This window comes from Orbicella faveolata, unplaced genomic scaffold (assembly GCF_042242905.1).
Source record: "Orbicella faveolata isolate gen_17 unplaced genomic scaffold, um_ofav_v1 contig_13, whole genome shotgun sequence".
Taxonomy (NCBI): Eukaryota; Metazoa; Cnidaria; class Anthozoa; order Scleractinia; family Merulinidae; genus Orbicella; species Orbicella faveolata.
This window is the reverse complement of record NW_028301540.1, coordinates 10,172,657-10,194,048: the sequence shown is the minus strand read 5'-3', so window position 1 is coordinate 10,194,048 and position 21,392 is coordinate 10,172,657. Positions and strand designations below refer to the sequence as shown.

The window sequence follows — 21,392 nt, the reverse complement described above, 5'->3', positions numbered from 1 at the left end:
TCTTTTCTGATATAATTGTTCCCTACGTTTGCTTCCCAAGCTACAGTCTCAGTGCGCATACAGTCGTACAGTGGTCAAAATGTTGTGTCTTCAACAAATTTTGACCACTGTGATGACGCGTACGGATATCGTTGGCTGCGCCTCGTGAATTCACAACAAATTTTGACCACTGTGATGACGCGTATCGTTGTCGATAAGAGTATAGACAACGCTTAACCACATTCGACTTGTTTTTTACCATAATATCAACTAAAAAAGAAAAAAAAATTTCAAGAGCGCGAGCTGAAAAAGGCGTTGGGTGACACCTTGACGCGAGCAGGGTTCCCTGGACTCTTATCGACAACGGCAAATTAGCCAATCAGATTGCGAGATTAGTAGCAATTGTGGTAAAAAGATGATTTGCACCATACTTGAATTAATACAGCAAACACCAGAATAATTATTGGCCACACGTATCCGGATATTTTTGAATCCGCAACTTTTTCTTCCCGGATTCAAAATTTCCCCGTCCACACGTAGAAATCGAATTCGCCTGTCCACACGCATCCGATGGTATCCGGATTCACTCTAGAGAAACTAGGCCCACACGCATTGCCGTCATTGTTCGGTAAGAGACTGGACACGATTTTGCTACGTCATCGAATTCGGAAATATCCGGATTCACCGTCCACACGTTATCGGATTCGTTGCTGATTTATTTTTTTTACACTCTGGAGAGTGAATTAAAAAATATCCGGATTCGCTGCCAAATTTGCCGGATGCGTGTGGACAGAAGCGGTATCCGGAAAGAAAAAGTTGCGGATTCAAAAATATCCGGATACGTGTGGATGGTACCTAAGTGACTTTTATTGCCAGAACGTATTGTTTCCTTTTTTCCAGGAGAGCAGACAAATCAGAATAACAAAGCCTTTTTGGCAAAGCATTCTGGTATTTACAATGTGGCATAGTCCATAAACGAAATGCAAAAATGGACAACAATAAATTGTTAGTTTATTTTCAAGGGAATAAGCCTAAAGTAAGTGATGAAGTAAAAGTTGCACTCAATTCAGAGGTCCACTTGACTGAAACTTACCTCAGTTTCCATTTCGTCCATGAAGTGGCTGAGAGTTTTATTCCCCATCCTGGACGGGATGTTAGTCACATTGCGCATTGTTACCCCCTACCCCAATACGGGATACTGGTAACACTACGTATTACTAGTCCCCAGACGGAATGCTAGTCAAACTGCTCAAAATTACCCTCCCCCTCCCGGGGGGGAATGCTAGTCCATCGCAAGGTTAGTTACCCCTAGCAGTATGTCGCCGATACCCATTAATACACCTGGGTGGAGAGCGACAGGTCTCTTGCCTAGAAGGAAACCTGATATGGTGACAGAGCTAGGCCTCAACCCAGCGACCTTGGGGACGGCAGTTTGAAGAGCTAGTAGTAGTAGTACTAGTATTCAACCTCTTCCTTCCCCCCTGGAGTTCAATATTGTAACAGCAAACAAACCTGAGTCATTGTAGCATCAAACATTTTTGTAGCTTCATTGGTGGTAGTTGACAAAATAAGGCCCTCCTTTCTCCAGGCCTATGAAATAAAGCTCTTTGAGTACTACGTATAAACCAAGGAGTTCGCCGCTAACTTTGATTAAGCATACTTTAAATATGCATCACAGAATGTTATAAATATTTAATAATTATTATTTAAACTTTGGATTTTATCAATAGTTCTGTTCTGTTCTTTGGATAAATCCCTTCAATACTTTATAAAGAACTGCAAACTTATCGTTTCCTTTTTTGAATACAAAAGAAATTTAAAATAAGCTCTATCTAAGAGATGGCTTAATTTTTCTGAGTTATAGCTGGTAATGGCAGAACCTGTAATTTACATTGTTTCATATACATTACAGCTGTACATGTTTTCGATTGCACCATGTTCTCCATTCCGTTTTTGTAGAATTGCATTAAAGGTTATCACTTACTTCAACATCTCTCCTATTACTGGCATCTTTCAACTGAGAATAATGTCTTGTCTGCAGTGCAACAACTTTACCCAGATGTCACGCAAAAAAACCAAGGCATCTCCACCAATGAGATGCTGTTTACGGGTCTAATAAACTATTCCCATGGGCTACTCAAATCACAAACACTACCACTTTCTCGACTTTCTAACCTTTCTTACTAAGTAGTAAAGGACGCTCATAGGGGCCGTAACCAATCAGGAGCCAGGGATGATACCACGTGACCAACTTTTTCCCATACATTCTCTTAAATTTGAAAATCCAAGATGGCGGATGTTTTTTAAAATGCGTCTGCAGTGACGTCACAGGTCAGCGGCCTTTTTCATCACAGGTCACGTGCGTGCCCAAATAAGGCGATAGCCAATCCATGAGATCGAGGTTGTGACGCGCATGTCCAAATAAGGCGATAGACAGGAAGTGAGTTTCAAAAATGATTTTTTATTGATTTTTACAGGAAGTAAAAAATTACAAGGGTGTGTATCCGTATGGAAACGACATAAAAGTGTTCGTGTCTACGACGCGTTTGTCGAAGACGAGTCCGTAGCGTTTAGTCCGTGTGATGACTTTGAGATGTTTGGTGGCTGGGTTTCTATAGAAGAAGTTAGGGTTGACGACATGGATGTTGCGTCGTCCACCATCCTCGAGAGGTTGTTCGAGTTCGTCGAGGAGATTTTGTTCCATGACGTCGTAATTGAGTTGTTGGGCTCCTCGTATATTGAGGGAGAAGCCTCGGACTTTGCAACAGACTTTATCTTGATGGGTTTTGTACCCGTAATTCTTGGGTCCAGCGGAGGTGAAAGTGGTAATGAAGTCGTCGTCGTCGAGTTCGTTGGTCATCTCACCCAAGTAATCACCTAGAGGAATATCCACTTGACCCGGTTTGTAGGAGTAGATGACGGAGTCAGTGTCAAAGTAAAGGACTTGTTGCTTTAACAGTTCCAGGTAGCTGTATAATTTGAGCCGAGCCCAGCAGGTGGTGAAAGCGGCGACGAAGATGTTGGTTCGTCCGTTATCGGGTTGGTTGTCTTTGAGCTCGGCGTAGACGACTTCTAGGGCTTCGTCGTTGACAATTCTGACTTGTCGTATGTCGTTGAAGTGATCGGAAACGAGGGCGAAGAGTTGCGTTGCGTTGTAGACGACTTGGGTAGTGGGTTTGTGTAGGTTTTCACCGAACTTGCCCCAGAAGGAGTTGAGCATGAGTTTGGCAGTGGCTTTGCGTCCTGGATTTTTCTGGATCATGGACGGATCGAGAGTGATGCCTTCTTTCTGGCGGTATTGTCGCACGTACCGTGCCTTGTCTTCGGGGGAGTGACACCAACTCGGGTAACCAGCGGATTCCTGTTTGATTTTTAGCCAGGTATTCACGTAATCGGCGAAGAGTCCTGTACGACGTTGTCTTTCCGGGAAATGGTGGACTTCATGGATCTTGATAAGCGTGTAGCCCATGGCAACGGCTTTCTCGATTTCGGGTGTGCACCAGGTCCCTCGTAGCGTACGTTGCTCGGTCGTGTGAGGGCATCGATGTGATTTCTCTAAGAGGGGTTTGGACATTTCGTGTTCCACGCACGATCGGCAGAGTGGGAAGGTGAGTTTACCCCTGTGTCGAAAGGGTAGAACGGGATGGTAAAGTTCGTGAGGTGGTAGTATGTCCACTTTGGCTATGCCAAAGTAGTGATGGATGTCTTGATCTTGGGGGTTGACGATGACTTGCGGGTGTCCTATGGGGTATACGCATTCCTTGTTGACCCAGGGGTAGAGCGACGTCACGTCGACGTACTTGGTTTGTTCTCCTTGAGCCACGTCGGTCACGTGATGTAGTTTGACGGCGTTCGTGCGCCCTCCGAAAAAAGCTTCTCGGGGTTGGAGCGGTTCGACGATTTCGAACGTGGCTAGGAACTGGCTGAGATCAGGGTCGGTTTTGACTTCTAGGTCCCAGTCGCATTCCCACTTGACGCAGAGCTGGTAGCCTTTGTCACTGAGAAGGTCGTGTTTGAGGAGTGTGGACTGGTAGACTTCCTGCATGGTGCGATCGGCGTGACAGATGGGATGTCTGTCTCGATTGGTCGGGAAACAGCGTGGACATCCGTGCCATAGACATCCGTTAAATTCGTAGACGGTTCGAGTGGTCGGATCGTATCCGTCCACGAGATGACCGTCCAGTCGGACTTCACCTCCGTTTCGCACCGTAAGGATACGATCGCCTTGGTCCGTGTGTTGCAACGAGTGTTCTTGCCAGGCTAGCCATTTCAGGGCTTTGACGGACTGATTGGATCGGGCGCCGTGCCATCCTCGCGGGGGTCTGGAGGCGATGGTGTTGAGCGGGACGAGTTTCTTGCGCCAGAATCGGTTGCAGGCGGAGGCGATGGTGACGCATTTCTCCATGGGGTCAAAGTCGGCTTTTTGTTTGAATTCTTGCCGGAACTTTTGACAGCCTGCTTTGAGGAGTTTGACGTCCGACTCGCAGTAGGCTTCCATTTCTTGCCGTAAGACGAAATGGTAGTTGTCGTTGACTTTCTCTTGGTACCACTGTTCGAATTCGGCTTTCTTTTTGGCGGACATGCCGTCGGGATCGTACATGTCTCGCGGTGGCATGGGACCTTCGTACGCTTGGTTTTCTAGGGTGTTGAATTTGTGCGGGAAGAATCCTTTGCACAGTTCGTGGATTCCGAAGGTGGCTGGAAAGTTGGCCAGCGGGAACGGGAGAAAGCAGAGGGAATCTTTGAAAGTCAGTCTGTCGGATTTTAGGGACAGTATCTTGGTGCCGACGGTGATTTGGTCTGTGACTTCTCGATGCGTGGCGTAACAGTGTTGCAGGATGAACATCCCGTCGTGGCCTTTGAGATTGTGAAAGAGGACGATGACGTCCCGATCGTCTCCGTCCACGTCGACGGCGAGGGATTCGAGGTGGTCGAACATGTCGGCGGTGCAGTCGGGACCGTAGAAGGAGCAGAATTGCTCGTCATCGTCTTCCAAGCAGAGTAGAATGGGTGTCTGATTTTCTTCGGCGTCGGTGATGGCTTCGTAGTCGCAGTACACTTGAAGGGGCGGGTCTCTGTCTACCCAGACTCGCGTGTCTGGATCGTCGGGGTCGGGTTCTTCGAAGGGTCGACCGTTGACTTTGTCGCGCGACACGCGTTTCTTTTTGGGGTCGTCTTCGTCTTGGGGGAGGCGTTGGATGTAACAACGGTGCGTCTCCAGATGGACTTGTTTTTCGCAGATGCTGCATTCGCCCCATCCGCACTTGTGACCATGGGTAAAAGGACTTCGTCTGTTTTTACGTTTACGCTCGTAGACGTGACAACATTTCACGCACTTTTTGTAAGTGTCGCAGATGGAGGGGATGCTGAGACTCCGCCGTTGCAAGTGGTCGTTGTAGCATTGGTCTCCGAAGAATTTTCTGTGACACGATCGGCAGATCGAGGTGGGTTCGGGAAACTTGCCACGTGCTAGGGGTCGTTTGGCTTCGATGAAATCGGGGCAGTCCTTTCGTTTGCAGGCGGAGCACCATTTACCGAGGCAGGGATGATGTTTGAAGTCCTCGTGATCGTAGCCTCGATTGCATTCGTCGCAGAAGTAGGATTTGCTGAGGAATGCCTTAAACGAGTTGCATCCGTCGTAGTGATCGCCTTCTTTGATGAGACGAATGATCTTGTCCGAGGGTTCGGGTCCCGCGTAGATGAGCATGTGGGGTGGGTCGATGGACATGACTTTAATCTGGTAGCCAGGTAACGCGGCCTGAAACCGTTGCAGTTCAGGAATGCCGCAAGGTCCTTCGGGGACGTTGGCTCGACGGTGGAGGTCTTTGGCCAATCGCTCTTGGACGGGTCGCCCCTGTTTGAGGTTGTGGTAATCTTGGTCTCGCGTATTCATGTCGGCGTCTACCAGGGCTTTCATGGTGACGATGGCGCGAGCGCAGCATAGATTATCTTCGTTTTGGATGGTCACACGCGACCGTTTGACGATTCCCCGTACGGCGGCGCAACTCGGTTTGTATCGTTTTCCGTTCCCGCGCCCTGGACCTGGGGTGCGTATGAAAGTGGTTTCCATGGTAAACGTGTCGTCGGGGGTGAATTCTTCGTTGGAGTTGAGTTTGGCCGCGAGAGACTGGAGATAAGTGGTTAGTCTTTCACTCCCTTCTTCGAATTCGCGCACGGTGAAGGTGGTGGATTGAAAGGCGTGCGTGAAGGCACTGGACTGCATGGTGAAATGGACCGTGGAGTTGGGTGTCAGGGTAGGATCCTTAGCGATTTGTTGCTCGATGGATCGTTGAAGGGCCTGAGTCAATTCTTGGCCTAGATTGTCCCTGGGAGTCACGTCTCTGTGTTGTCTGAGCGTGGCTTCGAATCGTTGTTTGTTGAGGACGTTTCGCCAGTGACGTCGAGCGCCTACGGGTCTTAATTCGAATTCTAGGAGGGGTCTTGTATTACCACCACCACCTCCGGTTTGGAGCATCACTCGATCGAGAGCCGGATCAAAGATCCAGTCATCGTCATCGTCGAAGGGGAAGGCTTCGTCGTGGGTCCGTCTGTTCTGTGAAGACAATAAACACAACGTTTTTTATTGGTCAGTTTTTACTGCCAGGTCTCCAAGCAAAGTGGTGTTTAACAAAAACGCTTTTATATATTTTATATTATTCATCGCGTCTAGGAAATCACGTCCTAAATGGATTATCTTTTCCTCGTTACACTTGTTGACATAATGTCCATGGTAAGACGAGTGAAAATAGATATTCTTGTTGACATAATGTCTATTTATAATATAATGTCTATTTACATCATTGGGTATCACGCGTACTTCTACGTGTCCGTAACCCCATTGTCTTTTCACTATACCGTATTCTACTATTTCTTCGTGAAGTTCGTTCAATAGTTTATTGTTCCTTCGATCGCGTATACACTGCCAGGTTGCTAGGTCAATCACGTAACACTTTAGTTCTTCCGGTAACCAATCCCAGTAACTCTATGAAAAGAAGGTGAGGCTTTGTAACCGCAAAACACAACGAAACAAAATCCCAAGTCTATGGGTCAGTTGTTTAGGGAAGCCACGCACATACATAGAATACACGGGGTGAGACAGATTTCACAGTGCAACCTTTCAGGGGTCACCCTCTTGTTCATCTGCTCCTTGAGTGTCCTGATGAAGCAATCGTAATGCCCATAGTAACGGCAGCACTTGGTACGAGCACGGGTTTCGGTTCCGAGGATGACTTTCTTACATAGGGTGCACGTTATACTCACTGCTTCTTCTTCATGTTGATCCATCTGTTGGTTCATCTCCTCGTCGGTCAGCTCTTGTGCCATGATTTTTTCCAGCGCTCGATACAAGTTGAAAAATAATTCAGAGTGACCTGAAACGGTTCGAACCGATCTTTTTTATACTTACGGTAAAACTGGATCCCAGGTTCACACTCGACCCGGACCCAGTCTCCGACCGGGAGGGGGATACCCCCTATCCCCTGGGTCTGGGTAACACGTGACTTGGTCTCGATCTGTGATTGGTTGGACGGATCTAAGGATGACTTTCTTACATAGGGTGCATGTTATACTCACTGCTTCTTCTTCATGTTGATCCATCTGTTGGTTCATCTCCTCGTCGGTCAGCTCTTGTGCCATGATTTTTTCCAGCGCTCGATACAAGTCAAAAACTCAGAGTGACTTGAACGGTTCGAACCGATCTTTTTTATACCTACGGTGAAACGGGGTCCAGTCTCCGACTGAGAGAGGGATAGGGGGTAACCCCCCACTCGACCCGCCCCCAGTCTCCGACCGAGTGGGGGTATACCCCCTATCCCCTGGGTCTGGTTAACACGTGACTTGGTCTCGATCTGTGATTGGTTGGACAGATCTTCATAAGGCGAATCCGCGCCGTCCCCGATCTTCACGCTGAGTTTTTAACTTGTATGAGCGTCCATTACAGAAGACCATGCCTGCCCGCTCCGCTGAAGCATTGAAACGACAGAGAGTGAGAAGAAGAGAGTTCGTGCGAGAGTGGAAGAAAAGAAATCCGGAGAAAGTTCGCGAGCAGAAAAGACGGTATCGTGCACGGTACAAGATGCGTGACATGGTGCGCGACGCGTTGAATCGTTATAGGGAACGTAAACGTCGCTCCCGTTTACCTGCAACACGACAGTGGGAAGAGCATGATTACGATCCGGATGAAATTCTTCGGGGTTTGTTGGGAGTTCGGGTTGAGCTGACGGATTCAGAAAAACAATACCACCGTCCAACACCACGACCACCGCCGCTAAGAGCACTACCACTGCAACACGACAGTGGGAAGAGCATGATTACGATCCGGATGAAATTCTTCGGGGTTTGTTTGGAGGTCGGGTTGAGCTGACGGATTTCAGGGGAACACTAACGCCATCCAACACCACGACCATCGCCGCTAAGAGCACGATCACCATTACCACTGCAACACTACCACCAACCAACACTAGTACCACCATTACCACTGCAACACTACCACCAACCAACACTAGTACCACCATTACCACTGCAGCACCACAGGCATTACCCCCACCGCAACGCCGTGGGAGGGTGGTGTCTTATTTCCCCACCGCCGCTAAGAGCACGACCACCGCCGCTAAGAGCACTACCACCAATACCACTGCAGCACCACAGGCATTACCCCCACCGCAACGCCGTGGGAGGCGGTTGTCTTATTCCTCCTCCTCTGACTCTGACTCTGAGCCTGATGAAGGGTTGGTAGCAGAGTTAGAACGCATGTTAGCGGAACCCGAGGATCCTGTAAAACGGAGACTTGAAAAGATCAGGAAAAATAGGAAGGAAGCAGAAGAAAACAGAGTAAGACGAATGCAAGAAAGACGGAAAACAGAAAAAATGATAACTGAAATAGCTGCTGAGCTTGATAAGATGTCGTTTATGTTACACGACATGGGTAGATGGTTTCAACAATTTGAACGCGAGGATAAGGTAGAGCAGGCTACTCAGTTTGAATATTCGCGCAATGTATACATTACCGCCGAACTTATGAATCAGTTGGAACACTATTTATAGGACAAAAGAGACTCTTTTTTGAAAAACAACAAAGCGTGTGTAACTTTAATTACAACAACAACAATAAAAGGTTTTACAATTTCCAACGTTTCTTGGTCTGCATGATTTTCTTAACAATGCGTTCTGTCATGGTTTTACGTCCGGGTAATTTGTCGATGGCGTGGATCATCTTGGTGTCGGCATCCCATTTGTCCTGTAAGTTCTTGGCCCTGGAATAGTCAATGTCGTGTTGTTTGGCTAGTCGGTCCAGACGGTTGATCCCGGGGTCTCCACGCGCCAGACGTTTCTTCAGTTTGGTACCAGGTCCCATGTACTGATAACCGGGCCAATGAAACTCGATCCCAGTCTTGGCCAACCATTTTTGGATGTCGATCCCATACCCTCGTTGACGTCGACGTCGGGTACTTCTCCTCGGGGGTGGAGGTGCCTTTTTCCTCTTCTTAATCCGAGTCATAGTCCAGTCCCCTTCTCCAGGGGTCTTCGAAATCTTCCCACCCTGCTTGTAACTTTTCTGCGGCTGACGGTTTGGCCTTCTTGTACTTCTTTGACTTGCCTTTGGGACTGTAACCACCGTCGTCGTAGTCGATACCGAGTGATTTCAGTACACGTCTGGCTCTATCGGAGATAGGTGCTTTTTTCTTGGACGATAGGGGAGTTTTACCTAGCGTGACCTGTTCGAATGGACTGAAGGGTTTGGGGGTTTTCTTCTCCTTTTTAAAACCTGACGTGGAGGGTATGGGGGTTTTCAGCTCCTTTTTCAGTCCTGTCGTAGAAAGGGGTTGTGGCGGGATGATCACGGGGGCTGCGGCTGGTTGGTTGACTCCCTTGAGGATCTGTTTCAACAGAGTTTCGACGGGTGCGTCGACCATGCCTTCGGGTTCTGTCGTTCCCTGGTACGAGATGGGACCGCTTTTACCCGTCCGTATACGTTTCACCAGTTTCCCTTCCTCAGAGGCGATGGGTTTGGTCATCTTGACGGCCATGCTGTCGGGGATGCGTTTGTCGTTCAGGATGAGATGTTCTTCGGCGGCCAGACGTCCGGCTTTGTTCAACAAGGCATTCTGGCTGATTTTACCCTTGTAATAATCTTGCAGACGATTGAATTCTTGAACGGGTACCATCATGACTTCGTTCATACCTTCTGACTCAAGGTCGTGTCAGGAAACTCGGACAATTCTCTCAAGGCCGTCTCGTAACAGTCTTGCCAGTACCGTATGGATTCGTCTTTCTTTTCCAACTCGAGTTCGAGACTTTGAACGGTTCGCTTGCCTTTACCGCACTCCCTGCACAACTCGATGCACCCACCGGGCGGCGTGGTATCTCGTTTCGTTTGACAGGTTTGGCAGAAGTCACCGAACTTTAAAGCCATGTATTCTTGATACAGGTCGTGGTACCTCTTGTTCAAGTACTCGTACGAGTCTTTCCATCGGGCTTCGCGACGATTGGCGTCTTGCAACAACTGCACGAGTTTAGGAATGGTATTGTTGGACTCTTCTTCTCTCGGCGGGAAATTGGGTATGACGTCGACCCCCTCCAGCGGGTAACCGTCCTCGCTGCGTCCTTTCACCGTACACAACATGCTTTGAAACAGCCGTGCAATCCGCTCCAGAACCCCGCTCCGTTTTGGGTGAGGAGATGTTCTCTTCGACGCTTGAGAGAGTTTTTGCGTCTACCCACTTCGCGCAGAACCCTTTTATGTCTTTTCAGTTTCCCATAAGTCGTTGCGTTGATGGGGATCCTCTTTTTCAGCAAATTGAGAACCATCTCGCTGATGGCGTTCATCTGATCTTTGTCGGCGATTTGTAACATCCGTTGACGTTTGTTCCGATTGGCTTCTTTCAGGACGCGCGTCAGGAAAGGACGTTGTCGTCGTAACCGCTTCATCGTGGACTTATGCACACGAGTGGATTGACGTACTCCTTTTATCGCTTTCCTCGACGCCTGAAGGCCGTTTGAAAGGGTATCCTGCGTAAGACTCTTTCGATCTTTCCCCTGTTCTTATGGATATGTCTGTCCATTAAACCGAAGGGTCCAGCCAGAGCACCCATACCCGATGCTCTCATCATACTCGCAAAATCACCCCCTTTCTGTCTCCTTCTTCGTCTCCTCCTCCTCCTTCGGGCTGTCATGGTGACGAGTGAGGTGTACGACGGCTAGTCTCGTCCTTTTATTTTTTCACATGATGGAGCATCGGAACGATTCGCCACCGCTATCCCACTTTTCGCCTCGTCTCATCCGTTCCAACATCCTTTTGGTATGTTTAGCTTCTTGTTTGGCTCTCAGGCTTCCGATGCCTTTGGTGATACTCCAAGCCGCCTTGGGTAAACCCGCCACCACAGTGCCGATCCCTTCTCCCCTTTGGTACCGTCTTCTTTTAGTGGTTTTAGCGGTTTTACGCCTTCTCGAAGACGCTTTCTTTCTCCTTGACCTCTTGGGCATGTTGGTTCTGAATGAAGAGGATGCCTGCGCTGTCATTTTTTTATAGCGGCACGTGACGAAATCGTAGGGCGTAGTCTCGAACGTATCGGTCGTACGTGGGAGATGTGAAATCCGTCACCACGTCGTCCAACGTTTGCATCTTGGTCAAAAACCCGTCCAATTCCTCTACACCACCCAGAGCGTAGTTCCTGAGTTCTGTCAGCGTCTTTTCGTACGTCGTGTAAGCGAATTGGGCCATGTCCATCTTGAACGAATACTTCTTGAAATCGTTCCATCCTTTCAGTAAGGTGGCGAAAGCCGTCAATCCTACCACCGTGTACCCGTCTTTCCACACGGATCCCAAGACGATACTCACGGCCACCGTCAGTAAGGCCAGTCCGTTGAGAATGGCGTTACACAATTTGTAGTAACCGAACATCTGCCTTCGACACCACCAATACTTGTGGTAGAAAGCGTACAAGACGTCCAAACGTTTCAGGGAATCCAAATCCACCACGGTGTTGAAAGGTTCATCCAATAAACAGACAGAAGTACTCATGACTCTTCTCTAACCAGTGCCAAACGTAGTCTGACTTTCTGTCGGGACGTTCGATCCTTTTAGCTTGTTGCTCGTATTCCCAGATCTCGTCCTTGAAGGCGGTTTCCACGGATTGGTTCAGGATGTCCTGGACCTGTCGGTAACTGTCGCACTCGTCCGCGATCCGTTTCATGTCTTCGTGATCCATGCTGGTCGCATCCCAGTAAGAGCGTGAGCATCGACATAGATGCAAAAAGTAGGGGAACCACTCGACTTCACTCCTCAACATCTTGATTGGAATGGTTTTTCATCGACGAGGGGGTCGTCTTTTCTTAAGTCTCACAAGTCTTCGACCCACGCCTACTCCCGCCGCACCAATGGTAGCGGCGGTTCCAGCTCGGATGCCTGTTTTCACGGCGCGGCCGCCCAACGCTTTGGCCAATCCCAAGGCAGCCCCTTTACCAATGGGTAACATCGCAGACAAGGCATTCGCGAGAGCACCGCCCCATTGCTTTCTCCTTTTCGGTCGACGACGGCGTCTTCTCATGGTTGTTCTCAGTTACGTACACTGGTCGAATTGCGTGTGACGGTAGGGCGTTGTCCGTTTTTATAGGTGGTCGTAATCGTGTTGGTGGTCGTGATGCCCGCAATGCGACGACCCGCGGCCGTTTGTTGTTGTTGGCGCAAAATCTCTTCCAATTGTTGTTGCATTTGGGCTTGGTCGAGAACACGGTCTCCTCGCCTTCTTCTTCTTCCTCCTCGACCCGATCGAATCGACGAAGGCGGTGTGGAGTCACTACCACTTCCGCCTCCTCCACCTCCACCTCCGCCTCCGCCTCCGCCTCTGCCTCTGCCTCTTCCACCACCGCTACCACTAGCGCTACTTCGTCTGCGGCTTCCGGAATCACTGGAGGACGTCGGTGTGTTTTGACGTGGGACGCGTCTCGGTCGTTTCCCTCCTCGAGCGGCTCGTGCCAAAGGTGTGGACATTGATATCCTGGGTGCCCCGACACCTGCCGTGACATTGGCGCGCGACACGGATCCAGCACTGCCGACACCCACCGTGACGTTGGTCTGCGGTGCACCCGAGCCAGCGGTGCCTACTCCGACGGGCGAGACATTGGGCAGGGGCGGTGTTGCCAGTGACGATCGCGGTGAAGGAGGAGTGTTCAGACTCGTACCCACACCCGCGGCAGGCGGAATCGGAGTACTCGTTCTAACCTGTGTCCCCCAAGGCGAATAATCCTCCAGAGCCGAGAAGTTGAAATCGTCACTACCATAAGAGCTCATTTTTATCCATGTACCTTTCTCTTTCTATCTTCTTCTCGGCGAGTTCTCGTTGTTTATGAACCAAATAATCGAAACCTTCACCGTTATATGCGTTGATGATGGACCGTACATGACGGTAACTCTCGCATTCTGTGACCTGTCTCATCGGTTCGTAGTCCAGCTCATTGGGATTCATGATATACTTTAACCTGTTTTTACACAGGTGAATGAATAGCGGAAACCACTCGACCTCGCTCCTCAACATGATGATGTCGCAAACTGATGGCATCGGACGAATCCTTCGTCTTTTAACACATGGCTGAGGACACGTTGATCGTCCTGACTGGCTGGATGAAGATCCAATAGCATGTAACCGTAAGGGCGATCGGTGACCTTTCGAAACGTGTCCAACACCTCCTGCCATTGCGTGGGAAACGATTGCAGAAGTAAATTCCGTATCCCCAACTGATCCCGAGGGTTCTTGAAGGCCGCGATGTAATGCGCGTTGCGGGAAATGGTCTTGGCGAATTTTCCGTTGGGGAATAGATCCTGACACAGGTAAATCACCGTGATGTTCCGATGATGCGAATGTTTGGTGAAGAGATCCAACACGCGCTTGTCGTTACCCCCCTCGTCCATCAGATCGTCCAAGACCAACACACCCCCTCCAGGAAACCATCGGGGTAACTGTTCGCTGTCGGGGATGCCTTCGTAAAACTTGACCCCTCCCTTCTTGAGCTTTTGGAAACCGTCTTGCCACGATCCGTAGCAGTAATGAATACTCTTCGGTGTCTGTTGGAACAAGTCGCCGTTCTCCAAGAGCAGTTTGGTGGTGAACACCGTCTTGCCGCACCCCGACGGACCCGCTATCAACAAACTCGACGGCGTGTGAAATTGAAACGCTTTGCGTCGTTCCATGATCATGAAATGGTCCAGGGTCTCGAGACGCTCCGTTTTTATCCGAACAACTTGGCCAATGGGGTCTTGACGGCCGGGATGCGTCTCAACAGACCCAATAGGGTGACCTTACGATTGAAACAGATGGGTTTTTTCTTGGCCCGACTCCTGATCTTGGCCATGGCCCTCTTGGCAGCGGCTCTCTTGGGACGTCCTTTTTTCTTGGCAGGCGCCGATCTCTTTTTTCGAGGTTTTTTCTTGGCGAATTTACTCAAATCTCCGAACTTGTCCTCGTACCAATGCCTCTTTTTCATTCTTCTTTTCCTATCTTCCTTCTCGGAAAGCTTCGGCATGGCAGGGGCGGCTCTCTTGCGTTTCCTACGCGTGGTCACAGTCGCCGGTAATGCACCGGTGTCCAGGACGGACGGTGGTTGAAAAGACACTTGTCTTCTGGCGGGTTGAAGTATTTTCAGATTGAGTTGTCGTTTTGGCGGTTGGTTTTTCTTGAAATGAGCCTCACTGGGTTGAGGCGTCTTTCCACCCGCTTTTCCATAGCGTTTTTCTAACCTGGCTATCACGTCGTCCAAATGTCTATGCCCTTGAAACTGAAGAGCCATGACTACCACACAACCTCTTTTTCAAAAATGAACCTCTTTTATTTCGAACAGCTTACTTTATAACAAATGACGCACTCCTCGGGAGGAACCGCTCGTGTCCTGGTGACACGGGGTTTTACAAATCTTGCGCCAGGCCAACTCGTCCACTATCAGACGTTCTACCATGTGTCCTACTTTACGATCGTTCTCCACAAACTCGTTTTTCTTAAAACGATTCAAGAACTCGTTCATGTCCCGACCTTCGGCTCGGTCGATCAGGAACATCAGGGCGTAACCGCCGCAACTCTGGCTGAACAGGGACTGCAGACTCTTGCCGTTGTGAATCTGGTACTTGAAATGACGATCCAACCATTCTTGGATCGGTTCGGCGGTTCCGTACGCGTCCAACGGTAGACCGTAACTGTCCAGGATCTCGCACTTGTTCTTGTCGGCCCACAAAGCGATCCAATGCACGCCCGGTTTATCGTGAGGGTCCGTGTTCACGATGTAAGCGGTCGGTCCTTCTTGAGGGACTGTCCTGGGAAGCCGATCGCAAGGGACCGTGCCGTAAAAGACACAGCGTAGGGACGGATTCGTCCGGGCCAAATGATCCAATTGTATATTATTCAAGGCTACTTTCTCCATTTTTTTCTTCTCATTGGTACACGTCGTAGATGACGACTCGGTTCTCGTTGATCTCCAGCAAATTCTCGAATTCGCCGTACAACAAGATAGTCAGGTTTTCTCCAGGATTGGCTCCGAAATCGATCACCAGACGCAGTTCACCTTCTTGCTTGGGGTTCAACACTGGACTGTCCAAACATCCATTGGCCGTGTTGTCAAATACAAACATGTTGCATCTCTTGCCGTCCCCCCAATCCACTTTTCGGACCATGTTTCCTTTTCCCCTGCACAACGCTCCTGAGGCTTGGAGGAATCTGTAGTAACCTCTCTGATCTTTACTGTCCCCATCGTGATCGAGCTCCAAGGTCTCGTAGGGGTACTCTTCACCTCTCACCAATTGTTTGATGGAAGCCAGATTGAATTTTCCAAAATTGAACGGACTCTCGGTGATGGTTCCGTTGAAGGCCGCTTGTTTCAACAACAACACCACTAGTCTATTAGGTAGCTTACTGTGGAAAGGATTGCTGCACTCGAAATGACGATTGTCGTTGGGATGCGAGTAAGTGCGAATTTCACCTCTCACCGTGGGGTAAGTGGCCACTCTTCCTCCTTTCAGGCTGGTCATGATCTCTCGGTACACCGAGGGAGTCACTCTCACTTGAGACAGGAACAATCTCACTTTCACGTCGGCTTCAGTCAGTCTGAGAGTACTAGCACCGTCCCATCGGATGGTCCACAGGGCTGGGGTATTGAAGTACATGTCGATCTGGATCTGCACGCCAGGTAACAGTAATTTGCTGAGATGAAACACTTCCAGGAAAGGTTTGAACCTCAAAGTCACGGCTTCTCCATCCAGAAACTGGGATCGTCCCAGGACCACGTTCTTGAGATCTTGAGGTAAAGCAGTATAGTCAGCGTGAGGAGTACCAAAATCCAACGCATTGGCTGTCAATTCATCGCCATCTCCGTCGTCGGGTACACCGAGACAGTTGTACCATCCGCTGGGTGTTAGGATCGATTCACCGTCGTCTCGGTCGTAGTTCAACAGGGTCTCGATGTAGGCTTTGAGGTGGTAAGTATCCGTCTGGGGGCTGATGAGAGTCCCATTCAATCTCACATTGATCTGTTTGAAGAGGGTGTGGGCCAGATTATTGGCGAGTCCCATGACATCCGCTGTCAACAGATTCGTGTTGTTACTTTTCTTGACGGTCAATTCCACTTCGAAGAAACTCTCGTTCAAGTCGATAAAGTCTTCTTGAGGATCGACTTGGAAGGTCACGGGGTTGATCCCCGTATTGAACGGGTTGATTCTCACCAACCGTCGAGACGACATGCTGACATCCGTGGGAGGGGTACTGAACATGTTCAGACGAGGGTTACGAACCCCCGCCGAACGGGCATGAGCCACGAGGTCCGTCATCGTCTACGTCGTCGTCGTCTTCGTCTCCTTCTCAGGGCCGACTGCACCCAACGATAGTTCGGGCGTTTTGATCGGGACGGGAAGATCGATCCGCCTTTATACGTTCGTCGTATCGGAATAAGTCTCACGCGCCTCGAGTAAATGGGATTCATACTCCAAAGAGGTCTTTTCTCACTTTTTTCGCCAACGCCCGTTTGATCTCTTGCGTCGCTTTACGTTTCACGGCCCGTGTCGCTCCTCTCTTGACCCCGGCGAGTCCACCTCTCCAATTGGGCTTTCCTCCCTTGCTGCCCGAATTTAAACCTTTCAGACCTTCCGTGGCCGCCTCGGTGATAAAGTCTCGGAGAATGCCGGGACCTCGTTTCTTGACACCTCTCCAAGCCATGCCGAATCCGTCTCCGGATTGCCTCATTTTATCGGGATGAAATCGTACCAACGTTCCACCGATCATTATTCTTTCTTAAAGTGTAACGTCACGATCGTATTGCCGTCTCCAAAGGTCGTCAGTTCTCCAGTTGTCTCAGCCACTTGCACTTCTATTATGTCGACGAGGTCTTTGCGCACGGGAATATATTGAATGTGGTAAGGCTCGAAATACTGGACACCCGCACCTCTTCGGATCAAGTTGACCTCTCTCAGTAAATCCGTAACCTGATTTCCCACCACGCCACTTCTACCCACGTCCGAGTAGACGAACAAGGAACGCGAACTGCTTCCCACCACCACCTCGAACGCCTTGTTCAGGTTCAGAAAACGCCAATTGCAATAGATGCTGAGTTTCAAATAACTGCTTCCCGTTGAATAGGTTGTGACCGTCCAAAAAACAGGTAATCCATCCGAGTCGTGTAAGTCCCCGACGACACCAATGTTGGGAATTTCATCTTTGAAGAATTCGCTCTGCAAGTTAGGTCCCAGATTATAACCGTTGCCGTTCTTTTCGAGCCATCCCATTTTATAAGCCAGGTCGACATTAATGTGTAATGCAGGCATGTCTTTGATCGGACGTAAGACGTTTTCGTTGTCCGTGACCAGGTCTTCGCCTTCCCACTTGAACCTGACGTAGGTTCTTTTCCCATCATTCGTGACATATTTGGATCCTAATTTGGGTCCGTTGTATTTGAAGACGCGTTGTCGATCGAAATAGGAGATCATGGATTTCATGAGTCCAACACCGTCCACGTTGTGAATCACCTTCTTGAGGTCCTCCGTGTCGAAGTAAGCTTCTCCATACATGTAGTAGCTACTCGAATCTATGCGTCTCCATGCGGAAAAGGCCAAGGTGACTTTTTTATCAGGATCGTTCGGCGTCAAGGAAGGCAGCCTCACGTGGGCATCCGGCATGGCGATGCTACTCAATCCCACTTTCCAACCTCCGTCTCCATTCAGGCGTAAGGGGTGCGGTAACCTGATCTTGAAATGGTTCGGTTTGTTGTCAGGGAACTCGCTCTTACTGCTGTGACTGGGCAAACTGATGTAAAAATCACTCATCCTTTCTTGAAATGCAGCGTGATCGTGGTCACACCCGACGCAAAGTCCACCAGTCGTCCGTCGTTCTCAGACACCTGCGTCTCGACAATGTCCAAAAAGGTCGTACGCACCGGTAGATATAGGATGTGTCTCGGTTGAAGGTCGATCACGTCCGGATCGTAACGCACTTGTTTCAACATGTCCGTGACTTGATTTCCCGTCACCATACTCTGTCCCACATTCGAATACACGAACAAGGAACGACGCTCGTGACCGAACGCTTCCTCGTAACTGCGATCCAGGTCCGTGAACACCCAATTGATGAAACAACTCAAATGTAAGGTGTCCGGGTCGATCTTGTAAAATGTCTCGTCCCCGTCATTCTGTGCTATGATCAAGTCCGTGGCCGTGGGTACGACTTCCTTGGGAAATTCTTTCCTCAGGTGAGGTCCCAAGACGTAACCCGGTCGTCCGTTCTGCAACGTTCCCATCTTGACCCATTTCATCTTCTTGGCCAATTCGATGCCGATGGACATTTGGGGAAAGACGCGTTTACCGCGGATCAGGAGGCTGAGGCACGTTCTCGAGTTGTCCAGGACGCATTCTCCATGCTCGGCCCTAGGCATGACCGTGTACAGCAATTCGGTGGGATCGTCGGGGTTGCTCTTTTTCTTGTACAGGGTCACGTCGGCATCCGTTCGAGAGCTCAACCTATGCAGGTATCGATCTCGTATCGCGTTCAGTAACTCGGTACCGGTCCTCGGCGTAAATTCCAAATCGCCCTCTCTCGTCACCGAAGAGACCCGCGTGTATATGTTTCGATCCGCGTCCACCATATCGATCCACCAGATTTCAAACAGAAGAGAATCTTTCAAACCCATCTTACGCGTCGCGGACGGAAACGAGAGGTCGCTGATACCCACTTTCCATCCCGACTCTCTCAACTGCAACGGGTTCGGCAGACGGTTCTTGAAACTGTGGGCCTTGTTGTCCGGGAACTCGCTCGTACTGGCATTGCTCATCAGTTGCACGTAAAAGTCGTCGACAGACTCATTCATACTTGAAGTGTAGTGTCACCGACGTCACGCCCGACGCAAAGTCCACCAAGCGTCCGTCGTTCTCGGCCAATTGCACCTCCACTATATCCAAAACGTTGCTGCGCACGGGTTTATATTGAATCTGAGTCGGCTCGTACGTCGTCTTGATCGGGTCGTGGGGGACTTCTCTCAAGAGATCCGTCACGCGATTCCCCGTGATGGTACTACGACCCACATTCGAATACAGGTACATGGGACTGCGAGGCGGAGGCAGGTCCGGATGAACGACGACTCCGCGATCGTAGGTCTTGGCGTATTCCTCGTCCAGGTAACTGAAGCGCCAGTTGCAATAGGGACTGAGCTGTAACGTCCCGTGGCTGTCCAAATTCCAAAATTCGCGAGATCGATTGCTGTCATGGTTGGTCCAGTCTTTCTTGAAATCAGACGGGACTTTGTCGTTGGGAAAGATCTTGAGCATGTTCACGTCCAAGTGAACGGAGTAATACGATTCCTCGCGAATCAAACTCAACTTCTTGACCAGTTTAGTACCAAAATACACTCTGGGACGTTTTCTGTCTCCGGACTCGGCGAGGAACGTGTTGGTGTTGTCGATGATCAAATCGTTCCCCTCCCATCGGAACACGGGGTAGTATTTTTTCCCGTCCGGCGCTCGTAGACTTTCGTTGGCGCGATCCATGTAATGATACAGGCGTTCGTGAAAACGATTGATGAGGTATTGCATGAGAGATTTACCACTCGTCACCTTGTGTCGGTCACGGTTCAGTTCCTTCCCGCTGACGAAAAATGTCACGGGGTAACGAGAGGGCTTCCACGTAATCCCGTCGTCCTGCAACCTGAACGTTTCAATAGTCCAATCCAAACCGAACAAATAATCGCCGTCGTCAAAGTCATGCGCTTGAGTGACGGGTACTTGATGCGGTCGTGCAGGCGGGATCGGGTAAGACACGCTCGCCAAGCCCACTTTCCATTCCTTGTCGGATTCAAACAGGAGCGGATACGGCAGACGATTCTTGAAACTGTGGGCCTTGTTGTCCGTGAACTCGTTCGTGCTAGCATTGCTCATCAACTGCACGTAAAAGTCTTTCATTTTTTCGTCTTGGGCTTTTGGGTCACGTACAGTCCCTTTTTATCCACCCAACTGTCGTACTTGACTGGCCAACCTTTCCAACGCACCAAGACTTTATCCCCTTTTCGTTTGACGATCTTGTCGATGCGGAACAGATCGTCGTCTTTCACGTCCACCTTTAGCAAATCTTGCGCGTAAAACGTACCCTCGACCACCGTGCCGTCCCATTCTTCCACCTTGTACGTGGTGACCTTCCCAGGACGCACCCTACGTATCACAAACACCTCTTCGGTCCATCCGGGTAAATACCCTTTCTTGAACTGTCGGAACTTCTTGTTCAGTCTCACACGATCCCCGACTTTCAGTGGAGGTCGTCTCGATTTTTTCCCTTTTTTCTTCCCGTAAAGAGTCTCCCACACGTCCTCGCTATTAGCTAAAGTCACTTGATCGGGAGCCATCTTGATACTGCGATGATACGATCGATTGTACCCTCGGACCAGATCTTGTAACACGGGCACAAACGTCATCGTATTCTTCACGGTGAAGTACCGGTACATACGTTCTTTCAGGGTCCGATTGAACCGTTCCACTACACTGGATTTCGTATCCCCGCGCGTCGAAAAATGATGAATGCCTTTCTGCTTCATCAAATCCTGAAACGTCTTGTTGTAGAATTCCTTCCCGTCGTCCGTCTGGAGATTGATGGGTTTTCTACCTCCTTTCAGGATCTTTGCCATGGCCTCCGTCACCGCTTTACCCGTCTTGCTCTTCAAGGGCTGGACCCAGGCGTGCTTGGAAAACACGTCCACTACTGTCAAGAGGTAACGATACCCTCGATTGTACCTCGAAATATTGATCACCTCGATCAGGTCGGCCGTCCACTGCTCGTCGATGCCGAACACCACCACCGGGACCGTGGGAAAACGACGACGTCTGGGTTTGTGCAACGTGTACCCCAAATCCCGTTGCAGGACCTCGCGAGCACGTCGTACCGAGATCTTATTGGCCTGGGCGAATC

The 21,392-nt window shown here is 49.8% G+C and overlaps 5 protein-coding genes and 1 pseudogene across 5 annotated transcripts; 1 reads left to right on the top strand and 5 right to left on the bottom strand.

The window, feature by feature from the left end:
* Nucleotides 1-7,924: 7,924 nt before the first annotated feature.
* On the top strand, nt 7,925-9,107 carry LOC149114923 (uncharacterized). The gene is made up of 2 exons (XM_089285615.1): nt 7,925-8,046; nt 8,208-9,107. Exons 1-2 carry the CDS (start codon nt 7,925-7,927, stop codon nt 9,019-9,021), a joined length of 936 nt encoding a protein of 311 aa, XP_089141741.1. The 3' UTR covers nt 9,022-9,107.
* A 1,700-nt stretch (nt 9,108-10,807) lies between these two features.
* Nucleotides 10,808-12,322, bottom strand: LOC149114922 (uncharacterized). The gene has a single exon (XM_089284578.1). It carries the CDS (start codon nt 11,996-11,998, stop codon nt 11,501-11,503), a length of 498 nt encoding a protein of 165 aa, XP_089140704.1. The 5' UTR covers nt 11,999-12,322; the 3' UTR covers nt 10,808-11,500.
* Nucleotides 12,323-12,478: 156 nt separating this feature from the next.
* LOC149114921 (uncharacterized) lies at nt 12,479-13,803 on the bottom strand (annotated as a pseudogene).
* An 897-nt stretch (nt 13,804-14,700) lies between these two features.
* On the bottom strand, nt 14,701-17,445 carry LOC149114920 (uncharacterized protein F54H12.2-like). Its single transcript, XM_089284576.1, has one exon. The coding sequence runs from the start codon at nt 16,781-16,783 to the stop codon at nt 15,395-15,397; it is 1,389 nt and encodes a 462-aa protein (XP_089140702.1). The 5' UTR covers nt 16,784-17,445; the 3' UTR covers nt 14,701-15,394.
* Nucleotides 17,446-17,747: 302 nt separating this feature from the next.
* On the bottom strand, nt 17,748-19,123 carry LOC149114919 (uncharacterized). Its single transcript, XM_089284575.1, has one exon. It carries the CDS (start codon nt 19,084-19,086, stop codon nt 18,268-18,270), a length of 819 nt encoding a protein of 272 aa, XP_089140701.1. The 5' UTR covers nt 19,087-19,123; the 3' UTR covers nt 17,748-18,267.
* A 149-nt stretch (nt 19,124-19,272) lies between these two features.
* Nucleotides 19,273-20,482, bottom strand: LOC149114918 (uncharacterized). Its single transcript, XM_089284573.1, has one exon. The coding sequence runs from the start codon at nt 20,393-20,395 to the stop codon at nt 19,301-19,303; it is 1,095 nt and encodes a 364-aa protein (XP_089140699.1). The 5' UTR covers nt 20,396-20,482; the 3' UTR covers nt 19,273-19,300.
* Nucleotides 20,483-21,392: the final 910 nt, after the last annotated feature.

Excerpts from the sequence above, each read along its gene's own strand:
- LOC149114919 (XM_089284575.1), bottom strand. The coding sequence starts at position 19,086 with ATGGTGGACGCGGATCGAAACATATACACGCGGGTCTCTTCGGTGACG.
- LOC149114920 (XM_089284576.1), bottom strand. The coding sequence starts at position 16,783 with ATGACGGACCTCGTGGCTCATGCCCGTTCGGCGGGGGTTCGTAACCCT.
- LOC149114923 (XM_089285615.1), top strand. The coding sequence starts at position 7,925 with ATGCCTGCCCGCTCCGCTGAAGCATTGAAACGACAGAGAGTGAGAAGA. Across the intron at positions 8,047-8,207 it reads AAAAGACGGTATCGTGCACG|AAAAACAATACCACCGTCCA; the intron begins GTACAAGATGCG and ends TGACGGATTCAG.
- LOC149114918 (XM_089284573.1), bottom strand. The coding sequence starts at position 20,395 with ATGAAAGACTTTTACGTGCAGTTGATGAGCAATGCTAGCACGAACGAG.
- LOC149114922 (XM_089284578.1), bottom strand. The coding sequence starts at position 11,998 with ATGAGTACTTCTGTCTGTTTATTGGATGAACCTTTCAACACCGTGGTG.